This window comes from Dermacentor silvarum, chromosome 8 (assembly GCF_013339745.2).
Source record: "Dermacentor silvarum isolate Dsil-2018 chromosome 8, BIME_Dsil_1.4, whole genome shotgun sequence".
In the NCBI taxonomy this organism is placed as follows: Eukaryota; Metazoa; Arthropoda; class Arachnida; order Ixodida; family Ixodidae; genus Dermacentor; species Dermacentor silvarum.
In genome coordinates, this window is record NC_051161.1 from 155,515,702 (window position 1) to 155,535,629 (window position 19,928).

General features: G+C 49.1%; 1 protein-coding gene across 1 annotated transcript in view; it reads left to right on the plus strand.

Annotated features, from left to right (window-relative positions):
- LOC119462516 (uncharacterized oxidoreductase YjmC) overlaps window positions 1-19,928 on the plus strand; it is a 116,362-nt gene that overhangs the window by 22,481 nt on the left and 73,953 nt on the right. The window contains exons 5-6 of the mRNA XM_049672174.1: window positions 685-783; window positions 10,918-10,983. Of these exons, the coding sequence (XP_049528131.1) occupies window positions 685-783; window positions 10,918-10,983 (165 nt within the window). The remainder of the gene's footprint in view (window positions 1-684; window positions 784-10,917; window positions 10,984-19,928) is intronic.

Sequence of the window (19,928 nt, forward strand, 5' to 3'; positions counted from 1 at the left end):
GGAAGTGTTTTTCGCGGTATTTGCCGTTCCAGGAGTACTAATTGTGCAGCTCGTCAAGTGGTTAGCATTTATCGAACATCGAGATTCAATCACCTTTTTACAGCGAAGCTGTTAAGGGCTGTAGTTCCCCAAGGATCGTGTCCGCGTGTAGAAAAAACTGTCTTCATCAGCATTGGCTCGAGCGTCGTCGTCGTCTTCCGCAGCTGACTCGTTGGCGCCCCTCGGTTTGCGCTCGTGCCGTAGGATGTCGTGCCAAGCACGAGAGCGTTAGAGTTACTGTGCAGGCTACTTTTAGGGAGCAATACCATAGATTCCGCAATTGCACGGTATTCACGGATACGCTATGGTGGGTCCTTTGTCAACTGCGGGGTTACGAAGTAGTCTTGCATCATCGACTAGATATTTATAAGGCCCTGGATGAAACGCCGACATATGGCACTGGGGAGCTCCCTTGGTGTTATAGCAAATGAACCGTAATCAGGGAAACTCAGAGTGTCGGTAAGTAGCGGCTAGTCGGAGATGGTAGAGTGATGGTCTTATTCTGGAAGTACGTACGATGTATTAGTTTCGGTATGTGTAGCACAATCTAACATGCACACGAAAGGTCACTATGGTGAAATGGCAATTGCGCTTTTCTCGTAACAACTGTTGTTTCGTGTCTAAAAGGCTCATCTTGAACTACAGAGGTTTCTGGGAACAAATCCGATCAGCGTGGCGGCTCCTGGAACGGACGGGGACTCATTCGTGCTCGACATGGCGACATCGGCTGTTGCGCGTGGAAAGGCAAGCAAGACCTTCTTATCGTGTCGTATTCTGACCGTGCGATTTTATAAGGTTTATATTGTCATGGCTGTATAGTAATTGATCAGTCCATAATGTAACATTTCGTGGCATGAATTGTACCCAGAAAATCAAGCAACACTCAAAGCACAATGATAGCAGTGAGCACAGTCGTCTGTCATAAAAATCCGATTCACGAGTCCAATGCATCCGCTATGTATATATGAATCGCAGTACATATCGAAATTATCCCTCGAGCTCACTTACTTTCTCGAATGTACAGCGGTATTCCAGTTGGTGTGCAACATGATTACACAAGAATATTTCGCTAGAGAATCCGCGACAACATTAAAGAATTTTGGGATACAATAGACGCGCCTTGCTCTCCCCGACTAAATGGTGTCAGTGACGACTGTTAAAATGTGTCACCGTGAAAATGTAAAACAATGAAGAACCAAGTCATAATATGAGGAACAAGGACACTGCCTTACGTAAACTATTTTCATGAATATACAACTTGTGTCTCCACCTCTTGCTTCTGTTGTTCCTGAAAACCTGTTCATGAGCTGAAAAAGACTGATATTCAAGAACACTGGTGTTTTGTTGTCACTATAATTTAATAAGCCCCAATGATGGCTATCGTGGTCCAATGAAACGCACAGCGGTAAGTATAAAGTAGGTGACGTTTGACGAGCAATAAACGAAGATAGTAATTTCGCGCCACTGCGTTCTCGGTCGCCAAAATTATGCAGGGCCTGAGCCTAAGACAGCCTAATGCCGACATCGCAACAAATGGTGCAACAATAAAGACAATACACGTTCTTGTTAACCATATTTTATTCGCATTTATTCGGTGTGCAACATTGTATGCCACTAAAATAGAAAATTAGGAGACGTCACGTGACCTCACTCTCGCTAATAAATTTCACAGGGCCGTGGTCTTCTCAATTTATTGAAGAAGTTTCAATTTAGGAATTAACACGGGCTACAGCATCACTGCTCGGAGCGTGTTTCTTATTTTCCTCCGACGCACTGTTTGCCTGCTCTCACTATTTTAATGTGGCACGCCAGAATTAGGGCTAAAATCGGACTATGCAGATCGTATCACTCCATTGCGAATCCGGAAATATATAGTTAGACAAATAAAAGCCAATATGAAGTCTTGGCGAAAGCTCTCTAAACGAACCATGATGCTCTTCCTGTGAGGATCTCAGTGCTACTAGTGTCAGAGAACCTCAGGTACAGCGTACCTCAGGTGGCAGCGTTCCGTAAGACCACTTCTTAGCCAACATTCCAATCCGCATCCAGAAAGCTACGATATCAAAGTTCCCAACTTCTAAGTAACAGGCCTATTCGTCTCAAGTACGGAGCATTTTGTAGAAAAAAAAAACAGATCTTTGATAATGTCAGACGCTATCCAACTTCGAAGGCCAGTGTGAGCTTTCATGAGAGGACCTGAATGTTGCAAATAGCAGGTATGCCTCATTATCAAATGCATGTATTAATTTGGAGATATCTTTTTTTTTTGGGGGGGGGGGGGGAATTCATGCCGAAAGAGTTCGACGTTTCTTCATTACCTCTTTGTAGCGTGATTTAGACGTGCTTGTTGAAGAACGGGTTCACACATAGCGCTTCAATATGAAATGATAAGAAGCAATGCTGAAACGAGATCAAAGAATCACACTAGTGATAAACATGGTCCCCATTCTTTATGTTTTCTTTATTATCAAGTTCTGTCATATATTGTTACTTTTCTAGTGCTGGCCTCTCGTTGATTCTTTGGTTTGATAATACACACCGGCATTCAGTCAGGCGGTGTTCGAGGTGCTCCGCACTCAAGGTTCCGACCGTGACCACGAACCAACCAGAGTGCAGAGTCTCGATATCGACCAAGAGTCACGCCACTAATACGACCACAAGAAGAAAGGAAAGAGAGGGGCCCGAAGTTATATTGTCGCGCACGGAGCTCCTGTCGTCGTTGCTTGAACGATGACGACGACGACTGTGGGGCTGTCTGGTGTGCGCGCACCAGCCTTACCACAGCTGCAGTGTTGTACGCCTCCCCTTGTAAATATATACTCTGTATAAAGATTCTCCGCGTAACATCGTTGGTGGATGTGCGGAGTAAGCTCGCTACAACACCGGGAACTGGATCGTCCCAGCGGACAGCACGTTGCTGCCACCACAATGACCGACCAAGTGACCCATTGTGAACAAGGCCCGTCATCGGTCATTCTCTTGCACCCTCGTGATCCCGGGACATTGAACGGCAAAAGCGGCGTGGATATCGATGAGTGGCTGGCTATGTATGAGCGATTCAACAACAATAACAAGTGGGACCCCGTGATAATCTTTGCGACTGTCTACTATCTGTGGGACACCGTACGACTCTGGTTCGAGACGCATGAGGAAGATTGGACAAGTTGGGACGACTGTAAGCAGAAATTACGCAATGTGTTCGGGAAACTTGTCGGACGACAACTAACAGCCAAGAAAGAACTCGCAATTCGCACCCAGATGTCCACAGAGCCGTACTTCTCCTAGATTCAGGACGTGTTGGCTCTGTGCCGCAAGGTCGACAAGGACATGCCTGAAGCGGACAATGTGGTACACTTACTGAAAGGCATAGCCGATGACGCCTTAAATTTGTTACTGTGAAAGAATTACTCTACAGGTGGACTCAGTCGTCACAGAATGTCGTCTTTTTGAGCAAGCAAAACGCCAGTGTATCACTCACCGCTTCTACAATTTCCCAATACGGCTGCCACGTCCTCGTGCGAAGGTTTAGCCACGCTACGTCAAACGCCAGTCCCAGAAAATGTCATCAGGAACGTCCGTAAAGAACTCGAGCCCATGGCACCCGTTACTCCTCATGACGGTATGCAAGACAATAACCTGGCTACTATTTCGCTAATTCAAGCCGTGATTCGCCAAAAGGTCGTGCGTATGGGCATTTAACCCGCCTTTGATAACGGTGATGCTGCTCCCAACCCGACCTCCCCAGTCGCCACTGCTGCTACCCCGAACCCGACCTTCACGCCACGTTCTCGAGATCCAGCCGCATGGCGCACGCCTCATGATCGGCCTATCTGCTTCACATGCTCTAGGGTTGTACACATCGCCCGCCATTGCCGCAGCCGCTGGCCCACGTCATACCGTCCAAACATCTACAATCGGTGGCGCCCGGAACGTGCACAATATGCTCCGTCGTTCCGTCCTTAGGCCTGAGGTGCTGAACGTCCTTCTAGGGAAAAGCCAGACTAGCTGCTCACTATCGCCCCAGTGCCGCCAGTCCCGCTCGCCCCAACCTCGACGCTCTCGGTCTCCCTTTGACCGCTTCCCGGAAAACTAGCCGGAGGTGACGTTGCATTTACGAATACGTTTTGCCGCGCAATAGCAACACGGACACAAAAGAACACATAGGACGACAGACGAGCGCAAACTACCAACAAAGGTTTGATAAAGAGCTGTCAAATAAAGAGCTGTCCTTTCTTAGAAGGCATTGTGCGCATGTGCAACGGTGATGAACGCAGTATAAACACGGGTTGTAATAAATAAACCTGTAATGAGCTCGAACCTCCGCCACGCCTCTAGAAAGTCCTTACTGTCGCGGCCTCACCTACCATTCGAGTAGCCGACGGCTGTACACCTTCCGTGCTTGAAAATGTGCGCTGCACGCATCACCATTTCTCATCACCACACATCTGTTCTTTTTGCTGTCCTAGAATAGTGACCCACGACCCCATCCTTGGAATTGATTTTCTGTCCACCCACGCTGCTCTTATCGACTGATCCGCGCGACTTCTCCGGCTAGAACTTCATTCGTGCTCCGACAACGTCGACTACCACCGCAAGCCGCAATACACGTCCAGCTTTCACTCTTTCCACCCCTACCCGATGACGACTACGTTGCCTGCACTATTCCTGAGATCGCCATGACACGCAACGTCGCGCTTCCCTATACGGTGCTGACAGTTACAAACAACCGAATCTCTTTTCCCATCCTCAATTTCGGCTTCTCGACGCAAGTTCTTCCTCGCGGCATATCACTCGCGCATCTAACCCCATTGGCCGACCACGCGGTTTCTGCACTGACCACACCACCTCTACCAGATTTTTCACCGCCGTCATCGCAGTCAGGTTCGTCCTGCGACCACTTCGCACGCATTATATCAGAAGACCTCACTACGGCACAGGCCACTGCCCTTCGCCGCGTGCTGGTTTCCGACCAGGTCATCTTTGACTTAGGCGACCGTCCTCTGGTCCAGACTTCCGTCGTCACCGACATTGCATTCATTCCGGCGATGCGAGTTCCGTTCACCGGCGGCCTTACCGTGTCTCAGCTCCGGAGCATGCTGCCATACAACAGGAAGTTGATAAAATGCTTGGTAAATGATTAATTGAGCCGTCTGCAGTCTTCTGGCATAGCTCGTCGTACTTGTTAAAAAGAAGGACAATAGCTGGAGATTATGCGTAGACTTTCGCCATCTCAACCAGATTACCAAGAAGTATGTGTATCCTCTGCCGCGTATTGATGACGCGCTCAACTGCTTGCGCGGTGCCAGATATTTCTGTTCAATCGACCTGCGCTCAGAATACTGACAAATCGCTGTGGACGACCAATGCCGAGAGAAGACCGCCTTCGTGACTCCTGATGGCCTCTATCAATTTAAAGTGATGCCTTTTGGCCTGTTAACGCTCCTGCTACTTTCGAGCGCATGATGGACTCTCTTCTTCGAGGCATCAAGTGGTCCATATGCATTTGCTACGTGGACGATGTTATCGTTTTTGAACTACTATTTTTGAAAACCATCTCACTCGCCTGTTCACCGCGTGCTTGATGTTTCTCGCCGTATTCGCCTTCAGCTTAACTCGTCGAAATGTCGCTCTGGGCACCGTCAAACCTGCGAGGCTCGGCCACCTTGTTCACGCTGCACGCGTGCAGACAGACCCTGACAAGGTCCGCTTGGTTAGCCAGTTCCCTACTACGCGGTCGGCCAAGGACTTCCGCAGTTTCCTTGAGTGATGCTCGTATTTCCTCCGTTTTGTCCAGAACTTCGCGGAAATAGCCCGCCCTCTCACTGGCCTACTCAAGACGCTGTTTTTACTTGGGGTCGTGAACAATCGGACGCCTTTTCATCGTTCGTTGCCATCCTAACAAACACACCTGTTATAGCACATTTTGACCCGTCAGCCAGCACGGACATTCACATTGATGCCAGTGACCACGGTATAGGCGCCGTCCTCGCCCAACAGCAGCATGGCCTACACCACTTGGTCGCATACGCGCTTCTGTTGCCGCCGGAGCAATATTATTCCATCACAGAACGCGAGTGCTTAGCTCTCGTCTGGGCCATCACAAAATTCCGACCGTTCCTGTATGGTGGGCATTTCTCAGTTATTACACACCACCGCGCCTATTGCTGGCTTTCCTTGCTCAGCCACACTGGTCGCCTTGGCCGTTGGGCACTACGCCTTTTCTGTGTTCTACAAGTCTGGACGGCTTCACCAAGACGCCGACTGCTTGTCTCGATATCCAGTCGACCCCCTGATATGCTGGAAGATGAGCCTGCAGCCTTCGTTCCTTCCATTGCAGACTTCGTCCATATAGCTGCCGAACAGCGCCGCGACTCATCTTTGCGGCGTAACGTTCTCAACTCACCACACCCTGACCCTTCCATACGAATTTTTGTGCTTCGCAACGACACCTTACACCGATACAACGCCTGTCCGGACGGCACTGAGCTCTTGCTAGTGGTTCTCGCGCATCTTCGCTCTACTGTTTTGAGCCAGCCTCACGATGCACCGACCACCGGACACCTAGGCGTATCGCGCACATATGATCGCATTCGTGAGCACTTCTTTTAGCCTGGTCTCTGCCGCTTCTTGCGACAATAGATTTCTGCTTGTGACCTCTGCCAGAGACGCAAGACACCTGCCCTACTGCCTGCTGGTAGGTTTCAGCCTCTCTACATCGCTGATGAACCATTTTTGCGGGTGGGGCCCAGTCTCCTAGAGCCTTTCTCCATGTGAACCACTGGCAATCGATGGGTTGCAGTCGCCACTGACTACGCAACGCGGTACGCTGTGACACGAGCACATCCCACCAGCTGCGCTACTGATGTACCGATTTCATCCTTCTCGATGTCATCTTGCGCCATGGTGCTCCTAATCACAGACCACCGCCGCTGCTTCCTGTCTAAAGTAGTTGACAACGTTCTTCGTTCCTGTTCAACCGATCATAAATTCACCACAGTGTACCATCCACAGTCAAAGGGCCTCACTGAATGCCTCAAGCGTACCCTCACAGATATGCTTGCAACGTGTCTGAGGGCCACCGGGACTGGGACATCAACTTGCCTTTTGCGACCTTCACCTACAACTGATGATGATGATTATGATGATGATGCCTCAATCAGTGGCGCAAATCCACTGGGGGGATTGGCCACGAACCGGGTGGTATCATGATCGAAATTTAAGATAAATTAGTTTAGAAATCAATGAGTAATAAAAATTAAAGGAAAATAAGTGAATAATTGAAGATGGGAAACGAAACAATAATAAAAGAATTAAGTAGTCTATAATAAGTTAGTAAGCCTTGCCTAGATACGACTAGTAATATGAATTTACTAATAAATAAACACAGTAAGGGATAGACGTAAATTTTGAATAATCATAATAATAATAATAATATAATTGTGATTTTGTGACATTACTTTCTGAATTTGTTAAATTGATAATTTATTGAAGGATAAATAAATCAATCGTGGAAAAATGGGAAAAAATTAATGAGGCAATCTTTTTGTATCACAAAGAAAATTATAAATGGCTCGGCAAACTTTCCCGTGGCTATATCCTAACACCGTGGCTCCAAGTGAGAGTATAACTGAACTGCTTAATGGCAGTCCTAGATTGTGAAGTGGGATTTCCAAACATCGTTGTCGATGATTAGAAAACCTCCGACACGATAATAAAAAGTGATCGATGGATTCTGGTTCATTGCAGAGGTAGCATAATGGGGATGCCGCCAGACCACATCTGTGTAAATAAAAATTTAGTTGTGGAATACAGCAACTCAGCGTTGTAAATGTTACTTCGAATTTCCGATTAGGACACCACTGTCGGTTCCAAGAATAACTTAAATGTATAAAATCTGTAGATTTTGCTAATGCGAGGCTTTTCTTGTCTTCGGTCAAAGAAAACTGCCTATATCTGGCTGCAGTGATATGCGCAGTTGCCGGCAGCACAGATATCGCCGGACCTTTTAAAGAAGCTCGTACTAAAGAATCAGTTATTTCATTAAGTTGAATGTCTCGGAGGCCTGGTACCTCTACATAAATGAATTAACCTTAAGTGGGGTGGAGCTAATGTGTAAAACTTGTTCTGTCGAATTTGTAGACGCGTTAAGCTCGCTGCATACAGAAAGGGAATCTGTAACTATAACAACTTTTCTAACATTTAGCGGTACCTTTCGCAACGCAAGAACTATTGCCAGAAGTTCGGCCTGAAAAACTGATGTGTAATCTGGCAGGGATGTGAAAAATACCAATCGAGGGATGGTGAGTAAATTGCCACGCCTGCCTTCTCCTCACACGAGGAAGCATCAGTCGCTATTATATTTATTGGGAAATGGTCCAAATAGTCTTGAAAAAGGGCATTCAAATATGTTGGTGGCAGCAGTTTCGCGTTATTGGGAAAAATGTCTGCAAATTCTATTTTAAGGGACAATGTGGACCTATCAAACGGAATGATTTCCCTAATGTGAACATTTAAATGTGCTAATTGTGCCTGCACAAATACAACCTGTGGGGTATATAATCGCGGCCAGGTGTTCTCAAAAAAATGAATTTGGTTCACTAATAAATATATATTCTGTACGTCTAAAATGACATTCATAAGTCCTTAAGTAGGTTTGAACCGTAAGCGTGTGGAATCTCGTGTGAAGAGAAGGTAATTGCGCTTCCTGGTATAACACGTTATTAGCAACGAATTTAGGCAGACCTAAACATAATCGAAGAGCTTCTCTCTCTAAAAGAACAAGTGGTCTTATTTTATATATTGCACTTTCGGAAAAGAAAACACAGTCAAATTCTCTTCCCCTCACGACACAGCTAGCTAGTCGCCTTTCTATCTACTGTTTGGCTACGACCCACAGTATGGTATCCATGGGCAATGGCCCATGGATACCATACTCACAGCGACGCATCCACTGTCCATGCTCGTGATGCTCTTGCCCGTGCTCACATCACCTGCCAGGTTGCCCGGGATCGCTTATTGGCTTCACGGGTTAATCAAAAATGTCTGTATGACCGCCGACGCCGGGAGGTGAACTTTCCTCCAGGATCGCTGGTCTTGCTGTGGTTGCCATCACGTCGCGTTGGCCTATGCGAAAAACTTCTCTCACGATATGTTGGCTCTTACCGCGTCATACGCAATGTCACTAATGTGACCTATGAAATCGCTCCGCTACATCCTAACTCGGCATCTGCAACAACCACCAGTGACGTATTCCATGTCTCACGTCTTAAACCATGCCACTCTCGCCTCGAGCCCTAATTGCACCGGGACGGTGCTTCTGCCACCGGTGGGCAATATCACGGACGGCAATCCTGTGGTCGGGGCTTGAACGATGACGACGACGGCGACGATTGTGGGGCTGTCTGGTGTGCGCGCGCTAGCCTTACCACTGCCGCAGCGTTGTACGCCTTCCCTTGTAAATATATCCTCTGTATTCAGATTCTCCCCGTACGAAAATCATAAAAAGCCAAAGCATAGGGGAAATTACTTGTACTTATTAATTGAATTAAAGAAATGTAAATTAATAAAAATTAAAATGCCTGAAAAAAAACATGGCAGCAGGTGGGGAACGAACCCACGTCTTCGTGGATTCATTCCCCAACACGACCACAAATGTGTTACGATCGGGGAAAAACCCATTGGATTGCGGCCCCACACGACCTTGTGTTGCGAACTCGTGCACTCGCTTTCCGTCAAGCCATCTGAAGGGCAGAAAATATATCTGCCTCTGGATGGTGAAAACAAACACTGCACTCAAGTCTGCTAACGTTAGCTGTCTCTCGGTGCTCCGTACCTATTTCCCGGAGAATAAATTCTCTCTACTTCAGCAGCGGGATCTTAGCTAATGCTCTTCGCATATCAAGGGAGCCCTCGGCATTGACTAAACAAAGCGTACGTGGATTGAAAAGCTTTTAACTAACACCCACCCATCAACACTCCGCACGCTGGCGCATTGAAGAGTAGAAACTCAGCAACGCCAGAAGACTCGCTTCTCATCTTCGTCCCCTCTTGTTTCTGTATTCAATTCGCATGTCCCGTAATCCCACATCTCATGACATTTCCACGCTGCACGACAACCGACAGGAAGGTGGTCGTATCCTTATATTCAAATCACCACCGAACTTGAACTCGTAGCACAAATACAGCAGTCCTGCTTGTTCGGGCCAACGTATCCGGAGATAGTCTCGAGTGATGATTCCATAGCTCAAAGGTTCGTGTCCCACGCAGAGGAATCGCGCCTACTTTGCCGCCCAGTTCACTTTCTTGTAACCTCTTTGCAAGTTTGCTGGCGAATATAACGGATAATTTTTATTGCGGTAAAACTGAACGCTTCGAAGTGAAAGTGATATATTACAAAACGGCCACAGTTTGATGTGTAAAGGTAGTGAATTACTCATACCTCGTTTTCAGCAACTCGTATCAATATCTTGTGCGCCGACTCCTGAAGTTACTTGCCACGCCCGCACATCTACTCGCGCTGTCTGATTAACGCTGTATAAAAGAAACAGCTTGTATGGCTTGGATCACTTTAGTGTAATGCAATATTCATGCATTTTATCGTAGCTCGGATGGCATATCTATAGTAACCTATTTAATGAGATACTGAGAAACAAGAACGCGTTTTTTACAGCCCTCGCAGTGTCATAATTGCAGCAGACGTCGTGTAGAGACTGTGAAAGCTCAGCAGTGTCGCCGACCTGTCTATGGGAGGGCTCATATAAAATGGGAGGGCTCATATGAATGCTGCTAAGTTGCAGTGCAGTAATTCCCCGGAGCTTTATAACTTTATTTCCGCCTAGAAAGATCGGTGAGCAGTTGCTTACATTTTTATTTTCACAGATTGAACTGCAACAACGGAAGGGGGAAAAGATGCCATTCGGATGGGCAGTCAGCAGAAACGGCGAGGTAATTCCTCTTTGTGTCTTTTACATCAAAGCACAAACAACATATTGTAGAATTATTGTTGTTAAGCTTTCCATTGGGCAAAACGGCATATCAACCATAAACGCTACAATAGCTGTAGGAACAGCAAGCTCATTCATAGTTATAGGTTAATTTGAGGCCAAAGTTTGTGGGAATCCTCGGGTCCCATAACAGCCGCACGGGCAGCGAACGTCGCGTCAAGCGCATGCGTGCCAGGGAGAGTTGGGAGAAGGGAAACTTTCCTTCCGCGGGCGGCGCGCGGGAATCGCAAGCGCTATCAGTGCCACCGTGTGGGTCACGTGAGATCCCGCTGATATCGCCCGGTTCTCTCTTTGGTCTCCAGCAAGCGACGACGGCGGAAGTCTCCGCCGTCGCTCCCGTATTCCCGCACGTGGTTAGTCAATCGCGTTCTTGCTGCGGCAAACGCCGCGGCCCCCCCGTATTCCCCAGTTGGTAAGTCGGAAGCCCTTCTTTACCTAGTGTATTATTCTCTTCGAGGGAACCCTCAGCGATGTCAACTATAGCTAGCTGGCCTGCTCGAAGTGTTAGTCGCAGTCGTAATAAATGCTTTCCGAGTGTACACGTGGTTGTCGTCTATTGTTTCCTCGAGCTTGTACCGGACCGCGGTTGATGCGCAGGCATGCGCCAACCGCGGGGCTCGGTGTGTCGAGGCAGAGGGCCGTTGGCACCCCCCCCCCCCCCCCCCATATCCCGACATTTTGGCGTTCCCAACGTGGGGCAAGCTCTTGGAAAACGGGACGACGATCGGTTCCGATGCGCGGAAGCCTGAAGGCTTTGTCCGGACCAGCGTTATGCCTCAACCGAAGGCGTGATTGCTAGCAGGATTGGGCATGTGCTTTCTTGAGTGCGAGTTAACGCTGCACTAGTGTCACCAAACTCTTGTAGACGCTGAGATTTGCAGCGAGTTTTCTCCTAAGAGTACGCTCGAAGCGAGTGAGTGCAGCAGCCGACGCGGTGGTCTATTTTCTCTGTACATATGTAAATAGCCTCCTTTCTGTATCTTTGGCTCTGGGAGCTGAGCGCCGGAAACGCTGGCTAGGACGTCAGCGGGGCGCAGTCCCAGGAGTCTGCTCGGAAGCTGCGTGTTGAGCAGCGAGCGGGGACCACTTAGCTAGGCCTGCATCTCCTCGCGGCGGCTCATTGGAACCCTTTATGGGTCTTTTGTGGCATTGGTATCCGTCATGGACGCGATTAGGCCTAAGTCTCTGCGGAGCTGCCGGTCGCATGTTCGAAGACGACCATGCCGTGACATTTAGCGGCTGCAACCGGATTCGCTAGTTCTACTATACTCGCCCGAGCGGAGAAACCTCGTTCTAAATAGAAAGCTTATTTTCTTCAGATGAACTCAATATTTTGCGGGCGGAATAACCGAAATCTCGGGGGACCAGAGAGCGCTTTGTTCATACGAGCATCGCCCACTTTCGCGCTGTATCGGACCGGAAAAATTCGGTCGAAGCGAATAACTTCATTCAAACGAACTGAATTGTTTTTTTTTTTCTCGTTGCCGCATAAAGCTATGCGGTAGACGGGTGGTTCAGCATCGTGTCAGACGGCCGACGCTGCGGCGGCCTCTACTGCCTTAATTCTAAGTGTTTGTGGAGTGCATTTGAGCGACTTTGCAGAACGAGTGAAGCCGCCTCGACTTGCTATTGCTGCCATGGTCCACGTTCCTGCCTGCTGTCTCGGCCCCTCCCTGTTCGCGGCCCGATGCAGCAGCACATGGCAGCCACAATGAGGGAGGCCCACCATCATACACTCCCACGAGGATGCGTCGGTGCGAGGTTCATCGAGCCGGCGCGCGCGCCGCTTCGAGAAAGTCCTGACCCGCTGTTCCAGGGTGGACATTGCGGCGCGCATCTTGAGGGCAAGCCATCTTCAGCCCCCGTCATCGTCAACCACTGTGACGGCTGCCACATGTGGGCGGCCGCCACACAGTACTGTGCTGCCTATCAACATGGATTCGGACATTCCCTGTCGGAGTTTATACCATCGCATCTGCCCGGATACTTTGTCAATGCCGTCGTTCCAGCGATTTCTCCGCCGTAGGGCAATATTTAAGGGTGGAGGGATGTGGGAATCCTCGGGTCCCATAAAAGCCGCACGGGCAGCGAACGTCGCGTCAAGCGCATGCGTGCCAGGGAGAGTTGGGAGAGGGGAAACTTTCCTTCCGCGGGCGGCGCGCGGGAATGGATGGATGGATGGATGAGGCTGAACCCTTTAAATCGGGCGGTGGCATACGCCACCTAGCCATGGCTATTAACATAATTTGTACTTTGTGGTGGGTGGGTGAAATTTCACCCCTGCCTTAATTTTATCCACCAATCAGATAACCTCTGTTTGGTTATTTCTACCCGCTTAAAGTCTATTTTGCCTTCACTGTCCCTAAACCCCAATGCTTTGAAAAAATCAGCCCCGTTGCCTTGCACTGTAGGGTTAAGCCCCTTACAGAAAAGTATGAGGTGTTCAGCCGTTTCCTCTTCTTCTCCACACGCACAGCACAACGTGTCTATACCTTGGTACTTGACTCGGTACATCTTAGTCCGCAATACTCCCGTCCTTCCTGGCTTCAAACAACAAAGAGCTTCCCCTATAATTATCGTAGATATTTTCTTTGGCAATTTCTTGCTTGAAAGTTCGGTATGTGCCCAGTGCTGATTTCGTCTGCATCCCTGTTTTCCACAGACCCCTCTCTGTTTCCTTAACCTTTTTCTTAACCGCTGTTTCCTGGTTTGCACCCCTCCTGCAGTCCAAATATTTGATTGACAGTTTTCTGGTCAGCTTCCTCCATTTTGTATCAACATTCCTCATGTACAAATAACTGAAAACTCTCCTTGCCCACCGCTTTTCTGCCATCTCTCTCAATCGCTCCTCATATTCTATCTTGCTGCTGGCTTCCCTGCCCTCGAATGACGTCCATCCCATGTCACCCTGTACCCACTGATTTGGTGTATTTCCGTGTGCTCCCAGAGCCAGTCTACCTACCCCTCGCTGCTTAACTTCCAACCTTGCTCGAACCTCTGATCTCATGCACAGGACCGCATTGCCGAAAGTCAAACTAGGGACCATCACCCCTTTCCAAATCCCTCTCACCACTTCGTACCTATTGTAATTCCACAGTGCCCTATTTTTCATCACAGCTGCATTTCTGCTACCTTTAGCCGTCACATATTTTTCATGTTCTGTTAGGTACTCAGCCCCATTGTTTATCCACAGTCCAAGATATTTGTACTTATCCACCACCTCCAGCGTAACCTCCTGTATCCTATGCTCGCTGCCCTGATTATCATTAAAAGTCATGACTGCCCATTTTTCTTTACTAAACTTCAAACCTAAGCTATCTCCCTCTTTACCACAGATGTCCATTAATCTCTGCAAGTCTTCCTTGCTGTCAGCCATAAGTACAATGTCATCTGCATACATCAGTCCTGGTAATGACTGTTTAATCCATTCTCCCTGCTTGAAATAGGAAAGGTTGAAGCCAAGTCCGCTCCTCTCTAATTTTTTCTCTAATCCTTGTAAATACAGCATGAACAACAGAGGTGACAGAGGGCACCCCTGCCTAAGCCCCTGCTGTATCTCTATAGGCCCAGATACCTTGTTTTCCCATTTTATAAGCACCCTGTTACTTTTATAGATATCTTTTAAAAGATTTCTTACTCCATCTTCCACCTCTAGAGTGCCCAGTATGTCCCACAAATCCTTTTGGATTACACTGTCATAGGCTCCCTTGATATCCAGAAAGGCAAGCCATAGGGGCCTGTGTTCCTTTTCTGCTATTTCAATACACTGTGTCAATGAGAACAGATTATCTTCTAACCTTCTTTGTTTTCGGAACCCATTTTGTAGTTCCCCCAGCACCTCCTCGCTCTCCACCCATGCCTGCAGTCTGTCCTTTATAATCTGCATCACCACCCTGTAAACCACTGACGTCACTGTTATGGGACGGTAGTTGTTTATGTCGGCTTTGTCCCCCTTTCCCTTATATATCATGCTCATCCTGCTCAATCTCCACCCGTCAGGGGCTTTACCGTCCATTATCATTTTGCTCACTGCCTCTCTTAATGCTTTCTTAGATTTTGGGCCCAATGTCTTTATCAACATAATTGGGATGCCATCAGGACCTGTCGACGTGCTACTAGGAACCCTCTTCTCAGCCCTTTCCCACTCGCTTTGTGCCAGTGGAGCCACTGCACTGACTAGTCCATCCTCACCTGATTGAGCACATGCTATGTTTCGTTCTTTAAATTTTTCTGTCATCATTGTTCTTATATGTTCCATTGCCTCATCTCCCTCTAGTCGAACACTTTGAGCTGTAACTATAAACCTCTGCTCTAGGCTAGTCTTATTACTCAAGGAGTTGAGATGTTTCCAAAATTTCTTCGCTGCTTTTCTATCCTTTTTGTTTACTTCTGACAACCATTGGCTCCCCTTTCTTCTGATCTTCTCATTGATCAAATTGGATGCTTCCCTTCTACAGTTTAAGAAGTTGTTCCATTTTCTGCCTACATCAGCTTCTGGTTCACCCCTCTGTTTTGAATATCTGTGTTCCCTGGATGCTTCCTGGCGTTTCTCTATGGCCTTCTTAACCTCCTCATCCCACCAGCTCTTGGGTTTACGTCTTCTGTTCCCTTTTGCCCTGACTCGTACCTTAGTAAGCTCTAGCTCAAATAGTCCTGTTAAATTTGCATATGTCCATTCTGTTTTTGTATCCTCTGAAATTACTTCCTCAATTTGCTGGGTTGCTATTTCAAGCTGCTTTTCCGAGTAAAATATCCCACCTGGTTGTTCATCTTGCCTCCTACCTACTTTCATTTCCCTTCTAAAACTCACCTTAATACGTTTGTGATCACTACCTAGACTTCTGGAGCCATATTCATCTATGCTCATTACATTTAGCCTATCGTGCATCCTAGGTGACATTAGTGCATAATCTATCGTCGACTGCAGGCTCCCTACCTCCCATGTTATGTGCCCTTCACACTTCTCAGTACTGTTGCATACAACTAAGTCATGCATTTCACACATATCCAGCATCATGTTGCCTGTTGAGTCTGTGTACCCGTCCATTTCTTCTATGTGTGCGTTCATATCTCCTAGTATAATAATCTCGCACCCTTCTCCTAGCTCATTAATGTCACTTGATATGCAATCCAGCATTTTTTGTTTTCCTCTTTGGCATTTGCTCCTGTCCACAGGTATACAAAGCCAAGGAGTGTCTGCTCTCCTGCAACTTTCCCTTTTAGCCATAAATGCTCCTTGCATTCCTGTTTGACCCTTTGCCAGTTCATACTTTTATGAATGAATGCACCAATTCCACCCCCTTTTCTGCTGCCCTCTGTTCTATTGCAATATTCCCATGCATAGTCAGGATTACAGGGAGGTTGCTCCATGTCCCTAAGATGTGTCTCCACAAACCCGTATACCATCAGCTTTTCCTGCCTTAGTTGCTCGTCTATCTCCTCCCACTTCAGCCTATTCCGGCCACCTTGCATGTTAATGTAACCTATGTCAGAATGACCTTGCCCCTGGTGCTTACGTCTATTTCTTCTACCGATTCTACGTTTCTTGAATCTTGGAACCTCTCTGGGTCCGTCTTCGTCTACACTGGTGGTCTTAGGGCTCTGGGTCCCCCCAAAAAAGCCGTAGCTTGGCGCCCTATCCTACTATCTACGCTCCCGCCCGTGGCACCACTGTAGTGAATGCCATCCTGTGCAAAAGGCTGGGAGCCAGACTCGTACACTTCCCAGTTTACCTCCATTATACCGTACCCAAGTGGTCTGCTCAGACCCCTAATGGCCCGGTTAGCCTCAAGCACCCTCCATTCCATCGCGCTAGCTTGGCCCCGGACATGTGGGATTGTGCATATGGTCACATGCACTTTCGCAGAGGTTTCTCTGAGTTTACGCAACCCAACCTCTAACTGTCCGTTTAGGTTCTGGCTCCTTCCCTTCAGCACATCGTTGAGACCAGCATGGATAACGACCAGATGTTCATGCTCGAGGTTGTCCGATACCACCTTCTGAGCTTTTGCCATTGCGTCAACCATGCACTTCCCTGACTGGGCCTCCAGCCTCACCCGCCCGTCTGCCTTCACTGTTGTAAGGACGCCCTCCTTAACCCTAGCTACGTTGGAGTCCCCCACCACTAGGACCCTTCGCTCTACGCGTTTGCCTCCCGCCTGCGATTGTCGTCCTCCAGTTCGCGCTAGCTGGTTCTCCACCCGCCCTGCGCCACTGACACGTGACGATGTGCTCCCTGCCGTTCGTCCCTTCCCACCCGAAGCCTGCCGCACTACCTCGCTGTAGAGTTGTGGAACCGCCGTGTTGCCGCCGGCTCTCGCCTGCTGTTCAACGGCCCCTAGGCGTCCCTCCCTGCTCTCATGGCATGCCTCTGCCTGAGTCTCCGCGCTGTCCCCGCCGCCCGCCTGACGCGGCTCTGACCCGGGATTACGCGCCACCTGTACCATTAGCGCCTCCACCCGCTCTTCCATCACGGCCCGCTTTTCCCGTTCTTCTTGTAGCTCGCCAGCTATTCGCTTTACCAGGACGGCCTCGGCCCCCTCCCTGTGAAGCAACTCGCCGATCCGAGTTTCGAGCTCAATTCGCCGCTCTCGCTCCACCTTCAGCTCCCCTTTGAGCTCTTCCACACTGGCTGCCCATTCCCCTTCCATCCGCCGCACAGCTCCCTTAAATCCTTCACACGACCTGCACGCGAAGCTAGCCTCCTCAGCGTCGGCTAAACTGGCGAAGTGCGTCTCGTCCAAATAACACCAACGTTTACACTCCTCGCACTGCACCAGCTCGTCATCACCCCTGTCCTTCCTACCCTGCCGCGCCATTGTCCACCCGTCCACCTAACGAGAAAGCCCAATAAAGTACCTGAACAAGGCCCCACGGTAAGCCGTACGGCAAACTCGCTATCCGGCTACGTCCACTAGCTTCCCTAACGCGGTTTAAAACTGCCGCTTTACACTGATTCCACCATGCAACACGTGCGCCACAACCCGCTTCCAAAAAAAAAATTAAACAAATTGAACTATTCGCTACCGACTAACGTCCTACCAAACTAACCAAGAAACTAAAAAAGCATGAAAAACAATATATATAGATAGCTCGGGTACCCTCACACTTCTATCAACCAAATAGGAATAAACAAAAATTGAACTTATTCACTGCTCCTGCTGCGCTGAGCTCCACTCGGCCACGACCGTCCTGTTCGGCTTCACTCGAGAGAGTGAAGCGCTATCAGCGCCACCGGGTGGGTCACGTGAGATCCCGCTGATATCGCCCGGGTCTCTTTGGTCTCCAGCAAGCGGCGACGGCGGCAGTCTCCGCCGCCGCTCCCGTATTCCCGCACGTGGTTAGTCAACCGCGTTCTTGCCGCGGCAAACGCCCCCCCCCCCCCCCCCCCCCCGTATTCCCTCCCCAGTTGGTAAGTCGGAAGCCCTTCTTTATCTAGTGTATTATTCTCTTCGAGGGAACCCTCAGCGATGTCAACTATAGCTAGCTGGCCTGCTCGAAGTGTTAGTCGCAGTCGTAATAAATGCTTTCCGAGTGTACACGTCGTTGTCGTCTATTGTTTCCTCGAGCTTGTACCGGACCGCGGTTGATGCGCAGGCATGCGCCAACCGCGGGGCTCGGTGTGTCGAGGCAGAGAGCAGTGGGCATCCCCTCCATATCCCGACAAGTTCCATCAGACTGTCAAGAAGTGGTGACCAATACGTTACTTTAAGCCGCACTGTGGTGCCTTCTTATCACTGTTTACGTTAAAAAATTAACTCATAATTACACTGTTACAATTAGATGTAGTCTGCAAATATTTCAAACGCTGTTTGGTCTCATATTCATATAAGATAATTAAGAATTCATGTTTCAAGTTCATCACGGAGAAGCGAAGTAAGTTCACGCGTGATACTACAAAGCAAATGGGGGCATCTTCAGGCTAGTGGTGCGAAGACTGTGCGAACAGCGAAGCTGTCGATCCCACCTAGCTTTATCTCGGATCGGCTAAGTCGCAGGCCCGGATCGTTTTGTCGACGCTTCTGGCTGCACACATGCTTTTGCTCGGTACGTAACACGAGCTCGTAACTCCGAATCTTCTGCAAAGCGCCGACGTTTCACCGCCGCTTCACCTCGGGGTTAGTCCGAAGTCGCCTCATCCCCTCTCGAGTAGCGGCACGACGGTTCTCGCGCAGCGCTTCCTCTTCTTATGGAGTAACGCACTTCTTCGGTCGCCCAATTCTTACGGCAATCTGCTCGGCGCGGAGATGTGGGGCCATTCTGTCGCCGCAGCGGCGACGCGGAGCTATTATTATGAGGGTCATCGCAGTGACGTCACGTCTTAGCTCCGCCTACCACAGCTGTGGCGACATGGCTATGCGGGAACTCGGCGTGATGAGGTCATGGCTCGGCAAAGCTGGGCAAAGCGACGGCGCGCGCGATGACGTCACGGCTTAGCTCCACCTACGCAGCTGTTGCGAGGCTCGGCGTAGCTGGCGACGCGGAGTGATGAGATCGCTCCGCGAGGTTTTCCTGGGTACACTCCCCGGACTAATAACCGGCTTAGACAGCTTCGCTGTTACTAACCAACAGATTCGTCAATGGGTTCGAGAAAGGCGCCTCGCTACGACATGAAATTGATTTATGTTGGGCAAAAACGAGCACCTCGAAGGTGTACAAGACAGCTGCTATGGTGGTGGAACGACAATGCTTGTCGCGGTTACAACGCCGCAAACCATTCCCGGCAAGGCGAATGTTCCATATTTAAAGTGTAGCGAAGGATACGAATGCCATAGTTGGTCATGCTCTCCAGCCTTTTCCTAGTGGTCGATCGCTCCTGCGCTTTCCTTGAAAAACACCGCTCGTGCTGAGAGCTCGGACCCTGAAACAACGGTCGGCACAAACCGC